We start from the raw sequence: 16,759 nt of genomic DNA on the forward strand, positions 1-16,759 counted from the left end.
GCTGCGATAAGGCACATGTACACTAAAATCTGCCCAGGATCAAAGAAATGAAGCTGAGCCCCACATGCCAGGCTGGGTTTTGAGGCTGTGGGTGGTTTTAGGAACAATTTTAGCAACACTCTGAACAGCTCCAGCACCAAAGGTTCAAGTGCCCTGGGTGGGGTGGCAGCAGGGTGAGCAGGTCAGGGGACACCAGCATGGAGGACACCAGGCCCTGATGCTCAGCTTCATGTGAAGAAAAGGAGGAATCAATCCCCGGCATGTTCAGCCCAATGTGTATCCTCGTTAGAGCATCCTCATTAGCGCATCCTCGTTAGCGCAGCCTTCCCGCTGGGGAGGCCCCAATCACACCTGGCTGGGCTCCAGTCGCTGCTTGGGGACAGTGGCAGCAGAGGTGACAGCACTGAGGCCCCTCCTCAGCCAGCCCCTGCCCCCAGCACCATCCAGGCAGGGTCCCTCCATCCCCTGCGTGGCCACGGGGTGCTGGCACAGCTCTCACACTGATTGTTCTACAGGGACTAAAGTGACTTTGCTCCTCTGAGAGCCCAAAACACCAATCCCAGAGTGGGATGGTGGCAGTGGCACAGGGCTGGCAGTGCTGGGGGTTTTGGGATGGAGCAGGGACAGACAGGGATGCTCCAAGTTCAAATGGAAAAGCCTCAGCACGAGCCCAGATGGACGGGCTGCTGGATTTTTTTTTCCCGGAGAGGGAACACAGAAGGGCTGGTATTGATCTGTCTTCATTACCCATTTCACTCAAGTTTCAAATCAACAAAATACACTTTTCTGCTCCGCTGCCCTCTCTGCTGCAGCAGACAAAAGAAAAGCAATTTCCCGCAGTTTGCTCCAAACTCCTCTCCTCCCTTCCCTGGGTGCCCTCCAGCCCCGCTCCCCTTCCAGCCACTTGATCCCAGCAGAGCTGGGAGACCCCCAGCTCTGAAGGCACCCAAAGAGGAACCCAAAGAGGGCACCCCATAACTCCCAGGTGCCTCCAAGCCAGCACTAACAACTTGGGGTGTTGCTTTTCCAGCACCTCCTTCCATTTTTGTAGGGATTTGCTTTGTTGGATCCCAGAGGGATCTGCTGCTCCCACCATCCCAGGATGACAATGCCCTGCAACACTGAAAGCAACATTTTGTCAATGCCCACCAAGTTTCCAAGAGTTTTAAAGTTGAAAAAGAAATAAACCTATTTTTAAGTGTTTTAGAAAACCCAAAGATGGGTTTTGGAGGATTTTCTCCTTTCCTGCAGCTGTAACTGGAGTGACAACGTGAGACTCTCCACACACACCTCCAGGCATCTGTGGGAAGAGGGTCCCTACTCCAAAAAAAACTCCCAATCCGAGATGCTGCTGAGCCCAGCAGCTCTCTGGTTGTTTTTAAGCGCAGCCTGTCAGGAATGTCATTAATATTCCCGCTGGCTTGGTGCCCCAAAAACATCCCAGCCCCATCAGGGGGGTGACAAGGAGAGTGCACGGTGTGGGCAAGCACAGGGGGTCTCCTGCTCTCCCTGCCAGCACCAGGACCCTCCTGCTCATTCCCCCGGGATTGGGGGCCAGGAGCCGGCTGGCACGGAGCCGAGGGGAGACAAAATTCCCTGCGGATGTCGAAATCCATTCCCAGCTTGGGGGGCTGCACATCCACAGGCAGAGACCCAAGGCTGGCACCCCAAGGACACCCCAATTCCCAAACATTCCCATTCTGCGGTGCTTCCTGCTGCCTCCAAGCCAAGGAGGCTGTGCTGGGATCCAGCCTTCCTCCTCCTCCTCTTGCAGCCGTCCTGGCCAGTCTCATCCACACCACCGTGCCTTAGATAAACTTCCTTTCAAAGGAGTCTGCTTAATCCCCTATCTCCCCTCGGTCAGATCCCGCTCCAGCTGCCGGCGGGGCCGCGGGGGGAGGGATTGCCGGGCGCTGCTGAGTTATGAGCTATTTCTGACTCACGTCTACAACTTTCACAAGTCCTTTTTGCAACACGGAGAGAGAAAAAAAGGGAGGAGGGGAGGGAGGGAGGGAGGGAGGAAGGAGATCCAGTTCGCTCCGGCAAAAGGCGCTGGCCAGATGGGCAGGCAGGGAGGGGAGGCTGGGGAGCAGCAGGCAAGGGAAGGACGGGATGTTCGGCCGCATCCAGCCGGGAATACCAGGGAGAGCAAGGAGGGATAAGCAGGAGGAGGAGGAGTGCAGGGACACACACCCACGGAGGGGAGCGAGGCGCCGGTTACCGGAATCTGACTTCACCCTCGCCGCCTTTGTCCTCTGCAGACATTTTCCATGCAGTGACTGCATTTCCTTCCTGCCGGCACCACTGGAAAAAGCCGCCTGTTTGTGCCGTAGGAGCCCTGACTAATTCCCACTGCTCCCACCCAGCTGCCGCTTCCCAAGCCAGGGGTTCTGGGCTCTCCTGACCAGCCCTGGGATTTGCTGCTGGATGGCTCAGCCATGCCCTGGCACTCCAAGCCAGGAGAGGATCCCGGGATTGCCCATCCCAGCCCGGCTCCTGTTGCCACCTGGCTCAGCCTGGCACAGGCAGGACCTCCAGCTCCAAGAGCGCTTGTGCTAATTACTTTCCTTTGTTAATTAAACCCACGTGGCTCTAATAAGGTAACCTGCTGTTCTCCGATAAATTTAATTAGCCTGAAGGGAGAGCCCCTCCGCACAGCTATTTAAATTGTCACTTCCCATCGCCGGGGCTTTGCTTCTCCCTGCCTCCCCCCTCTCTCCAGATTTCACCCCTCTCCTGCCCATTTTCTGCCCTTTTCCTTTGGCAGAGAAGGGGAGCAAACGGGAGGTTCCCCATGCCTGCAGGAGCAGGATGTGCCTGCTCAAAGCCCATTTTCCTCAGTGCCACAAATCCCCATCCCAGTTGTCCCATCCTGGAGGACCTGCCCTGGCTCCAGCCCAAAGGATTGTTCACTTTTCCAGCCCTGTGCCACCCTCACAGCACCCAGCATCGATCCTGGGATGCTCCAACCCCAGGAAACTGCATCCAAAACACTGTCCCAAAAAGCAGTGACACAAAACCTCCCCTCCCCAACCCTTCTCCATTCCCACACACACACACAAAAAAACCTCCCAAGAAACTTCTGGAGGTTTCCAGAGGATTTAACTCCCGGAGTGCTCCATCCACTGAGGTGACAGGGATTTGTGCTGTCACACAGCTGTGGCCCAGCCCTTCTCGGGAAGGGGGTGACAGGGGACACTCACACGTCCTTGGGGCTCACCTGCACCGCCGGCTGCTTGCCCTCGTTGCTGCTGGGGGAGCTGAGCCCCGTGGCCTGCTGCAGCAGGAACTGCCGAGCCACCTGCAGAGCCTGCAAGAGAGACACAGGGGTGGGCATCAGGAAGGCTCCCTCCTCCTCCTCCTCCTCCTCCAGCTCTGGCTGCTTCTCCATGGATTTCCTTCACGGGATGGGTTTGATGCACAAGGAGCACCAGCGCTCCCCGATGCTCCCTCCTGCCACACCAGTACATCCCAGTCGAGACCAGCACTCTCCCAGCCCCCATGGGGACAACCCTGTCCTCTTCCCAAAATCCAGGTCCAGCATTCCCATGTCACAAAGGTCATTCCCAAAGCCCAGCCCTGGCACAGCCACCCGGAGATCTGGCTCCTGGCTGATTTATTCCAGAGCCACCACCATCTTCCTGCTGCTGTCCCTTGTGCCCAAAGCCACTGTGGGTATTTCATTTTATTAACTGGATTGAGGCACTGGAGCAGCAGACAGTTCCAGTCCCCAGCCAGGTTTGGGTGAAGCCAAGGGCAGGATCCCAGGCTGAAACAATCCAGGAATGTGTCCAAATGGATTTGATGGTGACCCAGAAGGTGCTCAGCAACCCACACAAGTGACCACCATGAAACCTGATTGTTTTTAGGGGGGTTTTTACTAGAAAAAAGTGATGAGTTTCTTCAAGTTTTTTCACAGGGATGAAGGTGTTTCACTGGGAATCCCACAAAAACAGGGAAAAAAACAATAGAAATGGATAAAATGTATTTGTAAAAAACACAGGTATGAGACAGCCATGCCCAGCACTGTGGGCAGCTGGAGAAAATGGGAAATTAAGGAAAATCCTATGAAGAGATGAGGAGGAAAGAGGAGCAAGTGTGAGCTGAGAAAAAGAGTTTGGGAGCCAGGAAAAGGAATAAAGCTCTGAGGAAAACAACCCAGTGCTCCCAGACCTGTTTGCTCCTTATTTCTGCTTTACAAGGATTCTTTTCCTTCCTTCTGGGGTTTTTTTTGGGGCACATTTCTGAAATGTGAAACTCTCCTTCCTCCCCCTCCCAAATCTATTCCCAGCTCAGCACACGCCTCACCTGTTGATCCAAACCAAGGAGCACCAACAAAACCCCAACCCAGAGCCCCTCCTCAAATGGAGCATCCATGAAAAGTCATTCCCTGCATTTTAGATCCCATTTCAGCTCCTCCCTGTGCTTTTCTGCACAGGGAACTCTTGGGAAGAGCACATAAAAAACAAAGGATGCCCCAGCCATGCCACATCTTTTTTTTTAGTGGATAAATCCACCTGACCTGGCCTGTGCAGCTGGACATGCACTACAAGGGCATGTGGAAAATAAGAGGAAATTTCCAGCTGGAGGTTGAGAGCAAAGGGTTTAACAGACCCAGCTGTAAATTTTTATAAATAAATTAAATAAATTAATTAATTTTTAAAATTTATAAAAAAATTGTAATTTCATAGCAGTGATCCCAAACCAAACACCCTGAGCACTGCACTGGGCACCCTTGGCTGTGTTTGTCACCATCACATGAACCAGACAGCCCCAAGAAAATCGAAACCTGAGGAATTTAATAAGCAAATGGATCCTGATTTCCAATTCCTGTGGTGAATTACCAGAGCTGTGCACCCAGAGGTGCCCCACGGCCACTGAGCATCCCCAAAACTGCCCAACCAAAAACTTCCAAACTTCCTTTATCCAAACAATTTAAAACTCAGTTCCTTGAGGACAGACACAGCAATTCCAGCTGAATTCCAGTGATTCCAGCTGGGAATCACTGCTGGAAAAATCCCACGGTCCAGATCTCAGAGCCACCTCAGCCCCAGTGTTTCTCCATGGGCATTTTATTTTCCCTGTTATTATCAGGGATAGATGTGCATTGCTAATGAAAGCACAAAAACCCTGTGACAATTATGACAGCTCAAGGTCTGATATTTTAATTACTTTTGGAAATGAAAACAGTAATTCCAGTTAAAAGTCAAGGTGGAGGAATCTGCTTGGAGGCAGCTCAGTGCCAGGCCCAATGGGTGCTGGAGCACTGGGCTGCATCCCGCATCCCCACAGCAAATCCCTGAGCTTTAGCTGCTTTTCCAAGGGTCTTTTAGATGAGTTTTTCATGGATTTGGCTTCTCCATGTGCAATTCCTGCTGTGTTTGCAAGCACCACCTCACAGAGGAGACCCAGCAAGGGCAGGCCCAGCGAGGGCAGGCCCCTGCCCTGGCCTGGCAAAATTCAGCACAGCAGGGACTGAAAACACAGAGGGGGAAAAGCTTCAGGAACAGAATTCCAGCACACAAAAAGTGCTGCACAAGACTTCTCCTGGAATTTTCTCTTCCCAAACCCAAGGCCTGGCTTTAGCTGCTTTTCCAAGGGTCTTTTAGATGAGTTTTTCATGGATTTGGCTTCTCCATGTGCAATTCCTACTGTGTTTGCAAGCACCACCTCACAGAGGAGACCCAGCGAGGGCAGGCCCCTGCTCCGGACTGGCAAAAATCAGCACAGCAGAGATTGAAAACACAGAGGGGAAAAGCCTCAGGAACACACAAAAAACACATTTTCCAGCACACAGAAAGTGCTGCACAAGACTTCTCCCAGAATTTTCTCTTCCCAAACCCAAGGCCTGGCCAGCCTGGGGTGCCCGCCTGGCCTGGCCCCACTGCGCCGCCTCTCAGGGGGGAATTTAATTCACTCCCCGCTGGCTCCCTCACTTTGCTGTGCTCTGAAGCACGAAATTACAAAGATTTACAGGAAAAGAAACCCAACATGGCCTCACAATTGCACACAGGGGCCTCTCTGGCAGTGCCTGGAGCTGCCCCCTCCCTGGGCTCAGCCTGTGCACAGTGATGGAAACCTGTTGCAGGGCTGGGCAGAGCGTGTGGAGCAGCCAGGATGGAATTTTGGGATGCAGAGCCACCTGTCAGCTGCATTTGTTGCAGGAAGAGCAGCCCAGGGTGGGGGGATGAAGCTTTTCCATAGGGAATTGTCACTCAGAGCCTCTCCTTGGGGCTGAGGAAGTGGGAAGCAGAAGGAAGAGCTTCTCTGTGGGAATAGATGGGATTTTATCTCTGTGAACCACAGGAAAAGTGATTTATAAATAAAAATCAACCTATATCCCATTGCCTGGTGTTATCCAGGTGCACATCAGCCAGAACTGGGAATGAATTCCTGGTGTCAAACACCTGGATGGCTCCCTCTGATCACCAAATGATCCCAGAAAAAGTTTTCAGTGTCTCAGACCCAGCCAGGGCTGATGTGGTTTGGCTCTGCCCTCCCCAAGAGCAGCACATTCCAGGATGAGGAAGAGGATGGAGACATGGACATTGCAGGGAAAGGTGGGCGATGCAGGGATGGGGTCAATGAACAGCCCAACCATGCAGGGATTAATCCCACCCTGCCAGGACCTGCTCCCACAGCACCAGAAGTTTCCCGGCTCTCGAGATCCCCCCAGGGATGTTCCTCCCTCCTCTCAGACCCCAAATCCCTCCAGTTCTCTGGACCATCCCCAACTGCAGACATCTCATCCTCCAGCAGGGGAGCAGCCCCTTTTTCCAACTTCCACCCAGCCTACCTGAGGATTATCCTGATTTTTCCCTCTCCAGCCTGTGGGACTTCACACATCCACCCCTGGATGTGCTGGATGCTACTCCAGACCCCAGGAAGGGCAGATTTTAGCTGCTTTTTCCGTGGTAAACACCACAAACTCCCTTTCTGCCATGGGGAAACACCTGGCTCCAGCCCTGGAAGAGCCCAGGGAGAGCTGCCTCACCCCACACCTTGGATTAATCCTCATCCCTGCCTTTTCCTCCTCCAAACCTGCCCCAACAGAGCCTCTCTGAAGCCTTCTGATTGGGAAGAAATGGGTCAAGAGCTCCAAAAAAAGTTTGGAGAGCATGGAGACATCCATGGGTCATACAGCCTCCCCCTCAAAAAATTCAACCCAAAATAATCCCAGGACAAAAGGAAAATCTTGCCTGGGGTATTTGAAAGTGCCTCATTTACCAGATATTTCACTTTATGAGGATGGAGCTTTTAATTCCAGCCTGGATGCTCCAGCTGGGAAGACCTGCCCAAAATCAGCTGAGGGATTTTCCACCTGGATCAGAGATTTATATGGTGTTTTACCTTCCAAAAAGAGGAAAAGCACCTGAAAAATTCCATTGAAGCAAGAACTTTGCATGGAAAGAGGCAGGAAGGGAATTTTTATTTTCCCTTTTTCCCTCCAATCCTTTTGGAGGGTGGAAAGAAGTTGGGAAAGGTTGAAAAAAAAAATAAAAGGTAAAAAAAAAAAAATAAGGAAGATTTTTTACACTAACCTCATAAAAATGACATCGTCACATTCCAGAATTAGCACCATTAAAACAACACACAGGGATATTTTTAGCTGGATATTAACAGTAAATGATGCCATATTGAGGAGCACTTCCACCAGCCCAGCCCTGGCCTCGCTTAACCACAACCAAATGGCTCCAAGAGATCCAAATGAACAAAAAAATGACACAATTCCTCACAGGAAAATGGAAAAAAAAGTCCTTTTTACACCCAGCTTCGTGTCTGTGGCCCAGCTCCAGCTGTTCTGCCCTGCTCCAGTGCTCCTGGACTTTATTCCTCTGCTCCTGACTCCTCAGTCCTCACAGGCGAGAGGTTAAACTCAGCCCCACTAATTAAGAGCACAAGGAACACGCTCCTGACAATCCCAGCCCATGGAAAAAAGGGGGAAAAAAAGGAGGAAAAAAGAGGGGAAAGGGGAGAAAAAAAGGGGGGAAAAAAAAGAAAAACTGCTCCTGCATTTGTCCTCAGTGAAATATTAAATATGAATCAGGGAAGTGAAGAGAGAGATGAGTTTCTCTTAAGTGCTCCGGCCTCATTTTTATCTTAAATACCCTAATAATAGAGGATTACACAATATATTTGAGATGTGATCACATGTTTTATGGAATGGTATCTCTCCCAGGGCAGCAAAGTGCCTCTCCTCCCCCTCCACACCCTGCCCCAACTCCCAAAAAAGTCCCGTTTGCTCCTTCTCCAAAACAAGCCTTATTTTTGTTTATCCCTCCTCGTTTCTTTGACGTCTGTCTGCAGCACGCTGCAATTTTTTTTTCGGCATTTTTTGCACCATGAAACAACCCCAAACAACACCAGAGCAGCTGGATTTTCCGGATGTCTCCTTTTCCATGGATTGAGAGCTGGAAGGAGCTCCCGTGGCATGTCAGAGTCGGGGATTGTCCCCTCGGTTCTCCCAGGACATCCCTGCTCCACCAGGTTCGCACAGATTTGGGTTCTCCACGTGCAACTCCTGCCGTGCCTGCAAGGATCTCTTTCCATTCTTTTTCTCCATTCCCTGCACCCCAAAGCTGCAGTGACCCCATCTCTCTGCACCCCATGCATTTAAACACCAGCTGCTGGCTAAAAGTTGGAATTTTTTGCAGGAAGTCAGCAAAAAAAAAAAATAACCCTGGAAAACCCCAAATCGTGGCTGAGCAGCGCTTGTTATCCCCACTCCCCTAAAATTCCAGAGGATCCCCCAGCACAGGGATGTGCCAGCCCCATCACCCCGCTGCCCCTGTTTCCTTCCTCCTCCGGGAATTCCGGGGGGATCCAGCCTGGCAGGGGGGGCTGGCGGATCCCTTTGGAGCCCGGCAGTGCCGGAGGTCCCTCCACGTTCCCACAGCAACGGCGGGGGGGTCCCGGGCCGGGGGCTGCCCCCCGGTGCCCCCGGGCGACCTCTCCCCTCCGCCAGCCCCGGCACAAAGCGGGCGCGAGCTATTGAGGCTTTTCAGCCCCATCCCGAGCATTGAAATCCAGGGATTTAACCCCAGCGCCAGCCCCCCGGGCTGCGGGAGAGAGAAGGAGAGGAGGAGGGAGGGGAGGAAGGGGAGGGGGATGCCCTTTCCCCACCCCACCGGCCGCCTGCTCTCCCCTCCCAGGCTCTGCGGGATGCTTGGAAGTGGCGTGGATTGGGAAGGAAGGAAGGATGGATGGATGGATGGATGGATGGCGAGGGAATGTTGTGCTCCAGAGCTGGGTGATCCTGTCTCAGCAATCCAGGCTGGAGCTGCCACACACCCCCAAAACAACACCCCACAACACCCCCATGGCCTCAACCCCCCACCCCCCTCCAGACAGCACCCTTGGAGAGGAGCTTTAACCCAAAAATTCCCTGCAAAGACTTGTTTGGCTTCACCCTTGTACGAGAAGTGAGGTCACAGGCACCGGAAAAGGTCAAATCCAGCCCAAAATGGGAGCATGGGCTCCCAAGAAAGAAATCCCCACAGACACAGAGCTTTGGGCCCACCAGGATGAGAGGATCCCACCCCTGCAGGGTTCCTGGGGGGGATTTCACAAAGTTCAACGGGAATCAGGATTGAGTGCTGACACTCCGGGATGAGCGAGCACACGGGAAGAGCCCAGCCGCCCGAGAACCCGCTGAGAACGCTGGATGCTCCCGGGGATGGAGCAAAACCTCCATCAAGCACCTAATTGTCCAAAACTCCAGCAGTGGGGACATTTATTCCTGACCCCAGCTGCTGCTCAGCCTGCTCCCTGAAGCAGGAAGATGGATAATCCTTGGGATAGGTCCTCTCCCTTCCATACAAGTGACGGTGTCACTTGGTTTTTTTGGAAGTTCACCAAACCCTCTGCTTTAACAGTCCCATGTGCCAGCCAGCTTCCCACCAGGAATCCACCAGGAGAAACGCCAAGGTGGTGAAATTAAACACCAGCCTTCATCGGGAGCATCCACAAGGACGGCAAACCCGACATTGTGGAGGAGATCCCCTCATTTCACAGCCACGATTTGCATCTTTTTGGCTGGGGGGGGGGGACACGGATCTCCCGTTATCCGGTGAAATTCCAGGAGGGAGAGCAGGCAGCTCCTCAGAGGGGCCCTGGCAGCGGCATTACACGCATGATTACCCTTTGGATGCGGGGAACAGGGGCTTAGCGGCGTGCGGAACGCCTGTTATCCAGGTAATGGATTTACAGCACTCCCTACTAAAGTATCAGACACAGCAATTTTTTACAGCTTTCACGCTGGAATTTATGGCTCAGGGAAGCGATCTCCGCACGAGGAGAGGGATCATTGCCTTATTTAGTAGCCGAGGAGGGAAATTGATGTTTTTTTGCCAAAGTTTGTTTGGAAAGGTGAGTCCCCAGGGCTGAGAGGGGACGCGCGTGGCAGGGGCGACCCGAGGGGCACATCCAGAGCTGCTGCACACACATGTCACTGTCACACATGTCCTGGGCCATGTGGCTGAGGTTCAGTCTCCCAGAGATTCTCCCAGGGAATGGGAGAGCAGCTCCTGGACAACCAAAATCCTCTCAGGGAGCCCCTGCTCCTGGAGTTATGGCCAAGGTTTTTGGTGTCGCTCAGATTGATGGGGGGTAGAGCAGACAGGACCTTCCCCCCAAAACAGCAACAGCCCACGAGCTGTGGGGATGGATGAGCTCTGCCTCCCAAGGGATGTGGGACAAGGACAAACCCCTGCTTTTCGGGGCAGCACCTGCACCCCAGCTCAACCAGGAATGGCCAAACCTGGTGGAAACCCAACCCCGAGGACAACGCAGGGCAAAACCTGGTCTTGTTCCCAAACCACATCCTCGAAGGACCCAGCTGCCTCGTGTAAGCCAGGTTCGAAGGAACAGGTTTCCTGGCCTACCTGCTGCTGCTGGAAGTGCAGGAGCTCCACGGGGCTCATCTCTCCGTTGGCCTCGGCTCCGGCAGCTCCATCGCGGCCGCCGCCCCCAGGGCCACCCCCGCTGCCGCCGCCGCCGCCATCGGGCTGATTGCTGAGGCTGCTCACCCCGTTCTGTGCCGACGGCGTGGAACGGATCGTCTCCGAGGCAGATTCAACCATCATGACTCGCTAGCAGGACCTAGAGAGGGGAGAGAAGAGCCTGAGAATGGGGGCTGGCATCCCTGGCTGTCCCAGATCCCAGTGGGATGGGGTGTCAAACCCTGTTGGGTTTTAGCCGTGCTCAATTCACCCCAACAGAGAAATGTGAAGCTGCCACAAATACGCTGCACATCTCTAGGTGAAGCAAGTGCAACCCACTCCTTAGAAAAACCCACAATTCCAGCTTTCCCTGAGCCTGGTGCAAGGCACAGAGGTCCAGGAATCCGTTTGTTTTCCCTAAATCCCAAAGTATTTCACGGTGAGAGCGCAGCCAAAGCCCCAGTGAGGCTGCACACCGAGCACAGGGAACCTGCACCTCGGATTCCACCCTGAAAATCCTAACAAAGTCGAAACACTCCCTCCAAGTGCTTCATCTCCCAGCAAACCACCATTTTCCAGCAGGGAAAAACCACCTGGCAGAAGGTGCCAGGCTGAGGAAACCCAAAGGAATGGCAGAGCTGGGATGTGGAAACGAGAACACGGTGACATACGGGTTGGAAAATCCTTCCTTGCTCCAAGTTTTTGCTCAGTGGGCTTGGATGAGCAGCAGATTGGTGGTTGTGAAGCTGAGGGTGCCTTTTTCTGGGAGAAACTCCAGGATTTGGGCTGGCACTGGAGGAAACAGGACCAGCACACCCACCACTAGTCTCTGCCACATCCAGCTGGTGCCACATCCAGCCCTGACACAGAAAAGTGGCAGCACAGAATCCACCCAGAGCGAGGGTCTCTCCCTGCTTCCCAACACATGTTTTCCTCCCTGGAAAAGCAGTTTTATTTCCACACCCCTCCATCCCACCAGCACGGGCTCAGCGCTCACCCACCACCGCTCGCCGAGTTTGTAACAAGATGAGAACAAAAACAGAGGGATGGGATGAAAAAACACCACCTCCCTTTCTCCTTCCCCACTCTTTTTTTCCCCTATTTCCCCCCTCCACACCCCAAAAGGCATCGAGACAAACCAGGAACAACATAATTGCTGAAATGTGGCGTGTAATAATCGCTATTCAGGGGCTGATCATTCATATTAAACAGGGAGCAGCGAGCTGCTCATTTGCATGTTGGAGATTATCTGCATTTCAAAAGTCATTTCCGCAGGGGATATGAGTGACATCCATTCCCAAGGGGAGCTCCTGTCCCAGGGCTCTGGGGCTGACACACCGGTGGCTGTGGGACAGCCCAAGGTTAAGGGGATTATTGGGATTTGGGTTTGGTTGGAGCACAGCGTGGTTGGAGAAGCTTCCCAAGGATGGGATGCTCACAGGATGCTGAGTTAGGAGCAAAAATCTGCAATAAACCCCTCACCTTTTGCCTTAAAACTACGTTTTTTTCTTCCCCACTTAGAATTTCAATGATTTCAAGTTCAGAAATATGAGATTATTGCTGTTCCTGTTCCCATTTTCCCTCTGAAATCCACGGGGAACGCTCCGTGTCTGACACTCCAACGGCATCACCAGGGCCAGAAACTCGTCAGGATTCAAGCAGGGATTTGACTTTTACACGGAGAACAGGAATATCCAGAGTTACAACGGGAAGTATTAAAAAAGGCCAAAAAAAAATAGAAGAAAAAAAAGAAAAAAAAATTGGTTTTGGAAAGGATATAAAACTTTCCTGGCTTCGGGCATAAACTGGAGTTTAACTGTTGGGAATTAGGAGGAAATCTCTGCTGCTGGAGGAGCCGTGGGCTCGCTCTGGTGGTTCCAGCCCCTGCCAGAGGCGGGATGCTGGAGCAGATTCCTGCAGCCAGGGTGATTCCCGGAGCTGGGGACACCGGGCCAGCTGAGTTCCCTCTCCAAGTCCTGTAAAACTCCACTTCCCGTTCCCAAACCCCTCTGGGATGCTGGAGTGTCTGGGATCCCAACAACGCTGCGAGGGAAGTCATAAAAGAAAGTCATCATCATAATAATGGAAATATTTCCATTCCTATAAAAAGTTTTACAAAACCTTAAAGAAAAAAAAAAAAAAAGAGGAGGGGAGAGAATAAAAAAATAAAAACGAAGCCGGTGTCTGCGAGGTTATGAAGCGGATTTAAATTTGGAACAAGCACTTTTCCAGCCAGGACGGGTCCGGGATGACTGGGAAGAGCAGAACTCGGCTGAACGATGCTGGAGCACACGTGCAGCCGTACACAGAGCCGGGAGGGATCCGCAGCATCCCAGCTGCTGCTGCTCATCCCTCGCAGTTCAAACACAAGCAATATTCCAGGGATTCTCCATACGCGGCATCCGGAGGGGCTCGGCAGGATCAGACCTTCCCCCAGGCAGAGAGGCAGGGACGGTGTCCAGACAGTCAGCGGGAAGATCCAACACCACCCGCATCCAGTGGGGAAGGGTGGGTTTGGTTAAAAGGGGAGGGAGGAGCCCCCTTCCAACGGCAACAGCAACAGAAGCTGCACAAATGGATCGTTAATTACCATTAATTACCATTTCAGACTCCCGAGCTCCGCCGCCGAACCATCGCTCTGCCTTTTTTGTTCCCCCCTTTTATCCAACCACGCACCTTCCGCAGGACAAAGGGAAGGAAACGGAGAATTACAAACGGAGCAACGAATCCCCCAGCCTTCGGCAGGACCATATGGCAACGAGGGTGTATTAATTACCGTGGCTTTTAATTAACAATTGCTTCATCTGAGCAGTAACATTTCCTTGACATCCCCCGACTCGCCGCTAACCTGCGCGGAGCACGCGCCGTCCCAGTCATCAATCCCGCTTTATTGACATCCATCCCTCCCGCAAACAGGCACGATCCCAGGCTTTTCCAATTAACACCTCCGCACTCTCTAATTAGCGCAATTAACAGGCTGATGGATGCCCGGAGCTTCCCTGGGAGGGAGGGGCTGGAGCAGGCGCTGAGGACACGGCTCCCACCGCGTGTGCCACGATTCCCGTGGGAACACCACGAGTGTGCCACGGAGCCCTCCAGGAGGGAGGGATGAACGTGGAGGTGACCAAAACCATGGACTCAAAGCAATGGATTTGGGATTTTAGGAGCAGCAAGAGCAGATGAAGAAGTGGTTTCCCCCACAAGAAGCTCCCAAGGAATTTTGGGCTACCCAGACCTGTCCGAAGCGATGCCACTGCTCCATGGGCATGGAAATTCAGTGGCACTTCCCAGCCCCTGCTGGAACAGCCACGAGTTCCTCAGAAACCACTGCCCCAACACCAATTTCAGTGGATTTCCCTCTTTTTCATTATCCTCGGCACCACAACCCTCGGCAGCTCCGTAATTTCGGGCTGTACTTTGTGGGCCACACACGGACCCAGTGTCACCTCCACCCTGCTGTCCCTGTTCTTGGCCACTGTGGGTGACCCTGCCCACAAAATCCAAGAACTCCTAAAGCATCACCCAGGAGGAAGGGATAAGGAAAAAGAGAGGGAAACACCGCTGGGAAAACTCTCCCACCACATCACAACAGCACGGGCGACACAACACAAACTGAGATGTTCCAGAGGCTGTTCCCACCCTTCCCACCACATCCCAGTCCCAAAGCAGTATTCCAGAACCTTCCTCCCAGCTCCAGCCTCCCCAGGAGGTGGAGGGGGCAGGTGGCCTCTCCCCTGGTACCAGCGGATCCTGAAGGAGAACGGACCCGACAAATCCCCCCAAAACCCTCAGAAATCTGCAGGATGCTCCTCTGCACAGCTGCAAGGAGAAGAGGACTCGGGAAAGCTGGATCTCAGGCACTGGATCTGCTCCCAGCTCCAGAAAGTTGAGCAACCTGCCTGTCCTGCTCCAGCACCGCGAGGCTTTAGGAAGCGGCTGCTAATCCTAAAAGGCTTCGGCTAGAAGAGAAGCAGCAGCCCAGGATTGCTTCGAGAGTGGCTTTTTACCCTTTAATTAACACATAAACACATGGAAATGTGGAAAGGGGATTAAAATAAAAGTCTGGGGGAGCTGAGAGGAATCTGGAGCATTACTGTAAATTAGAAGATATTTAAGGAACCAGGGACTGGCTAAGCCCAGGCACCGCTTTAATGGGATCTCACCTCTGGGCACTTTCATCTCCCACTTTCATCTTGCTCCCAGCAACTTCTTTGGGAAGAGCCAACCTCTGGCGCTTCACCTTCACCCCTGGCTCTCCTCACCTGCCTCGGTGCCAGCCCAGCCCAGCCACGCTCGTGGGCACCGGGGACTGGCAGGGAGCGAGGAGCCTTTGCTGCTCTCCGCAAACCACAGCAAGGTTCTCCTTCCCCCAAAAATCAGGAATCCTTGGATCAGCTCACTCAGGGAGCTGGAGAGCACCTGCAAGTGTGAAGACACCAACATGGGAAGCCCTAGGATTGTTCCTGTGCTCCTGGGAGCCCCACCTGCCTCTCCAAAACCCATCACCCTCGGAGCATCCCTTGCTCTCTGGAGCTGCCCCGAGCGCACCCAACCCTACAGGAGATCCCGTGCCCACCCCACACAAGGCGTTCCCAGAGACACCAATGCCCGCCTGGCACCTCTCCCATTGCCTGCCAAGCTTCGAGGAACACAAAACCCCTCCCAGACTGGGTGTGGGACCGGCTGGAGGTGGCCAGGCCGGTGTTGGGACAGCGGGGCTGCTGCTCCATCCCGGAGCACGTGCCGGGCACCGGGGCTGCTGCTCCATCCTGCTCCATCCCGGCTTCCCTCGCTGTGCTCTTGAAAAGATGAAAAAAAAAAAGGAACCCCACTCCATCTCATTAAGAAAGTAAACACAAGAGCCGTCTAAGTGTCTAATTAAGCTTCTAATTAGTCCCTGCTTGTTACTAATGCAAATTAGATTACGCCGCTTAACTACAGCATGTCCACAACACCCTTGTTAATTGCGGCCTTTTGAAATTAAATTACTCCCTAATTAGCATATCAAAGCCATTGATTCGGAGCCAGGAAAGATGAGGGCAGGAGGAAGTGAACGCCAAGTTTTGTTAATCAGGGACATCTAATTAAATAGTGACGTGGAGCATGGGGCTCCCACCTCACTGCTCTGGAGCCACCACACGTGGGGACCTGGGGATCCTGAGCAGGGCAGCCCCTCGGTGGGTGCTGCTGGTCTCTGCACCCACCATGGGTCACTGCTGGAGTGATGGAGCATCCTGGTGGGCCAGGATGCAGGTCTGGTACCTGTGTCCCACTGAGCCAGGATGAAGGTTTGGTACCCATGTCCCATCAGGTCAGGATGCGGGACCAGCACCTGTGTCCCATCAGGTCGGGATGCAGGTCCAGCTCCTGTGTCCCATCAGTTTGGGATGCAGGACCAGCACCTGTGTCCCATCAGTTTGGGATACAGGTCTGGTACCCATGTCCCAGTGGGTCAGGATGAAAGTTTGGCACCCAAACCCCATCAGGTCGGGATGTAGGTCCAATATCTGCATCCCACCAGGATGGGGTGCAGGTGTGGTAGCAGTGGCCCATCACGTGGGATTGCAGGTCCCATTAGGTCAGGATGCAGGATGAGCTCCTGATCAGATCAGGATGCAGGTCTGGTACCCACGTCCCAATGGTCAGGATAAAGGTTTGGTACCAGAGCCCCCTCAGTTTGGGATGCAGGTCTGGTACCCATGTCCCAATGGTCAGGATAAAGGTTTGGTACCAGAGCCCCCTCAGTTTGGGATGCAGGTCCAGTTCCTGTGTCCCAGTGGGTCAGGATAAAGGTTTGGCCCCTGTGCCACCTCAGTTTG

The 16,759-nt window shown here is 53.3% G+C and overlaps 1 protein-coding gene across 4 annotated transcripts in view; it reads right to left on the minus strand.

Moving 5' to 3' along the window:
- Window positions 1–16,759, minus strand: part of FOXP4 (forkhead box P4) — a 56,189-nt gene that overhangs the window by 25,861 nt on the left and 13,569 nt on the right. For all 4 annotated transcript variants that reach the window (XM_058856061.1, XM_058856062.1, XM_058856063.1 and 1 more), the window contains exons 2-3: window positions 10,884–11,100; window positions 3,221–3,310 (exon numbers count right to left, since the gene is read on the minus strand). In XM_058856061.1, the coding sequence (XP_058712044.1) occupies window positions 3,221–3,310; window positions 10,884–11,084 (291 nt within the window). In that variant the 5' untranslated portion in view covers window positions 11,085–11,100. The remainder of the gene's footprint in view (window positions 1–3,220; window positions 3,311–10,883; window positions 11,101–16,759) is intronic.

Source organism: Poecile atricapillus, chromosome 23, assembly GCF_030490865.1.
Source record: "Poecile atricapillus isolate bPoeAtr1 chromosome 23, bPoeAtr1.hap1, whole genome shotgun sequence".
In the NCBI taxonomy this organism is placed as follows: Eukaryota; Metazoa; Chordata; class Aves; order Passeriformes; family Paridae; genus Poecile; species Poecile atricapillus.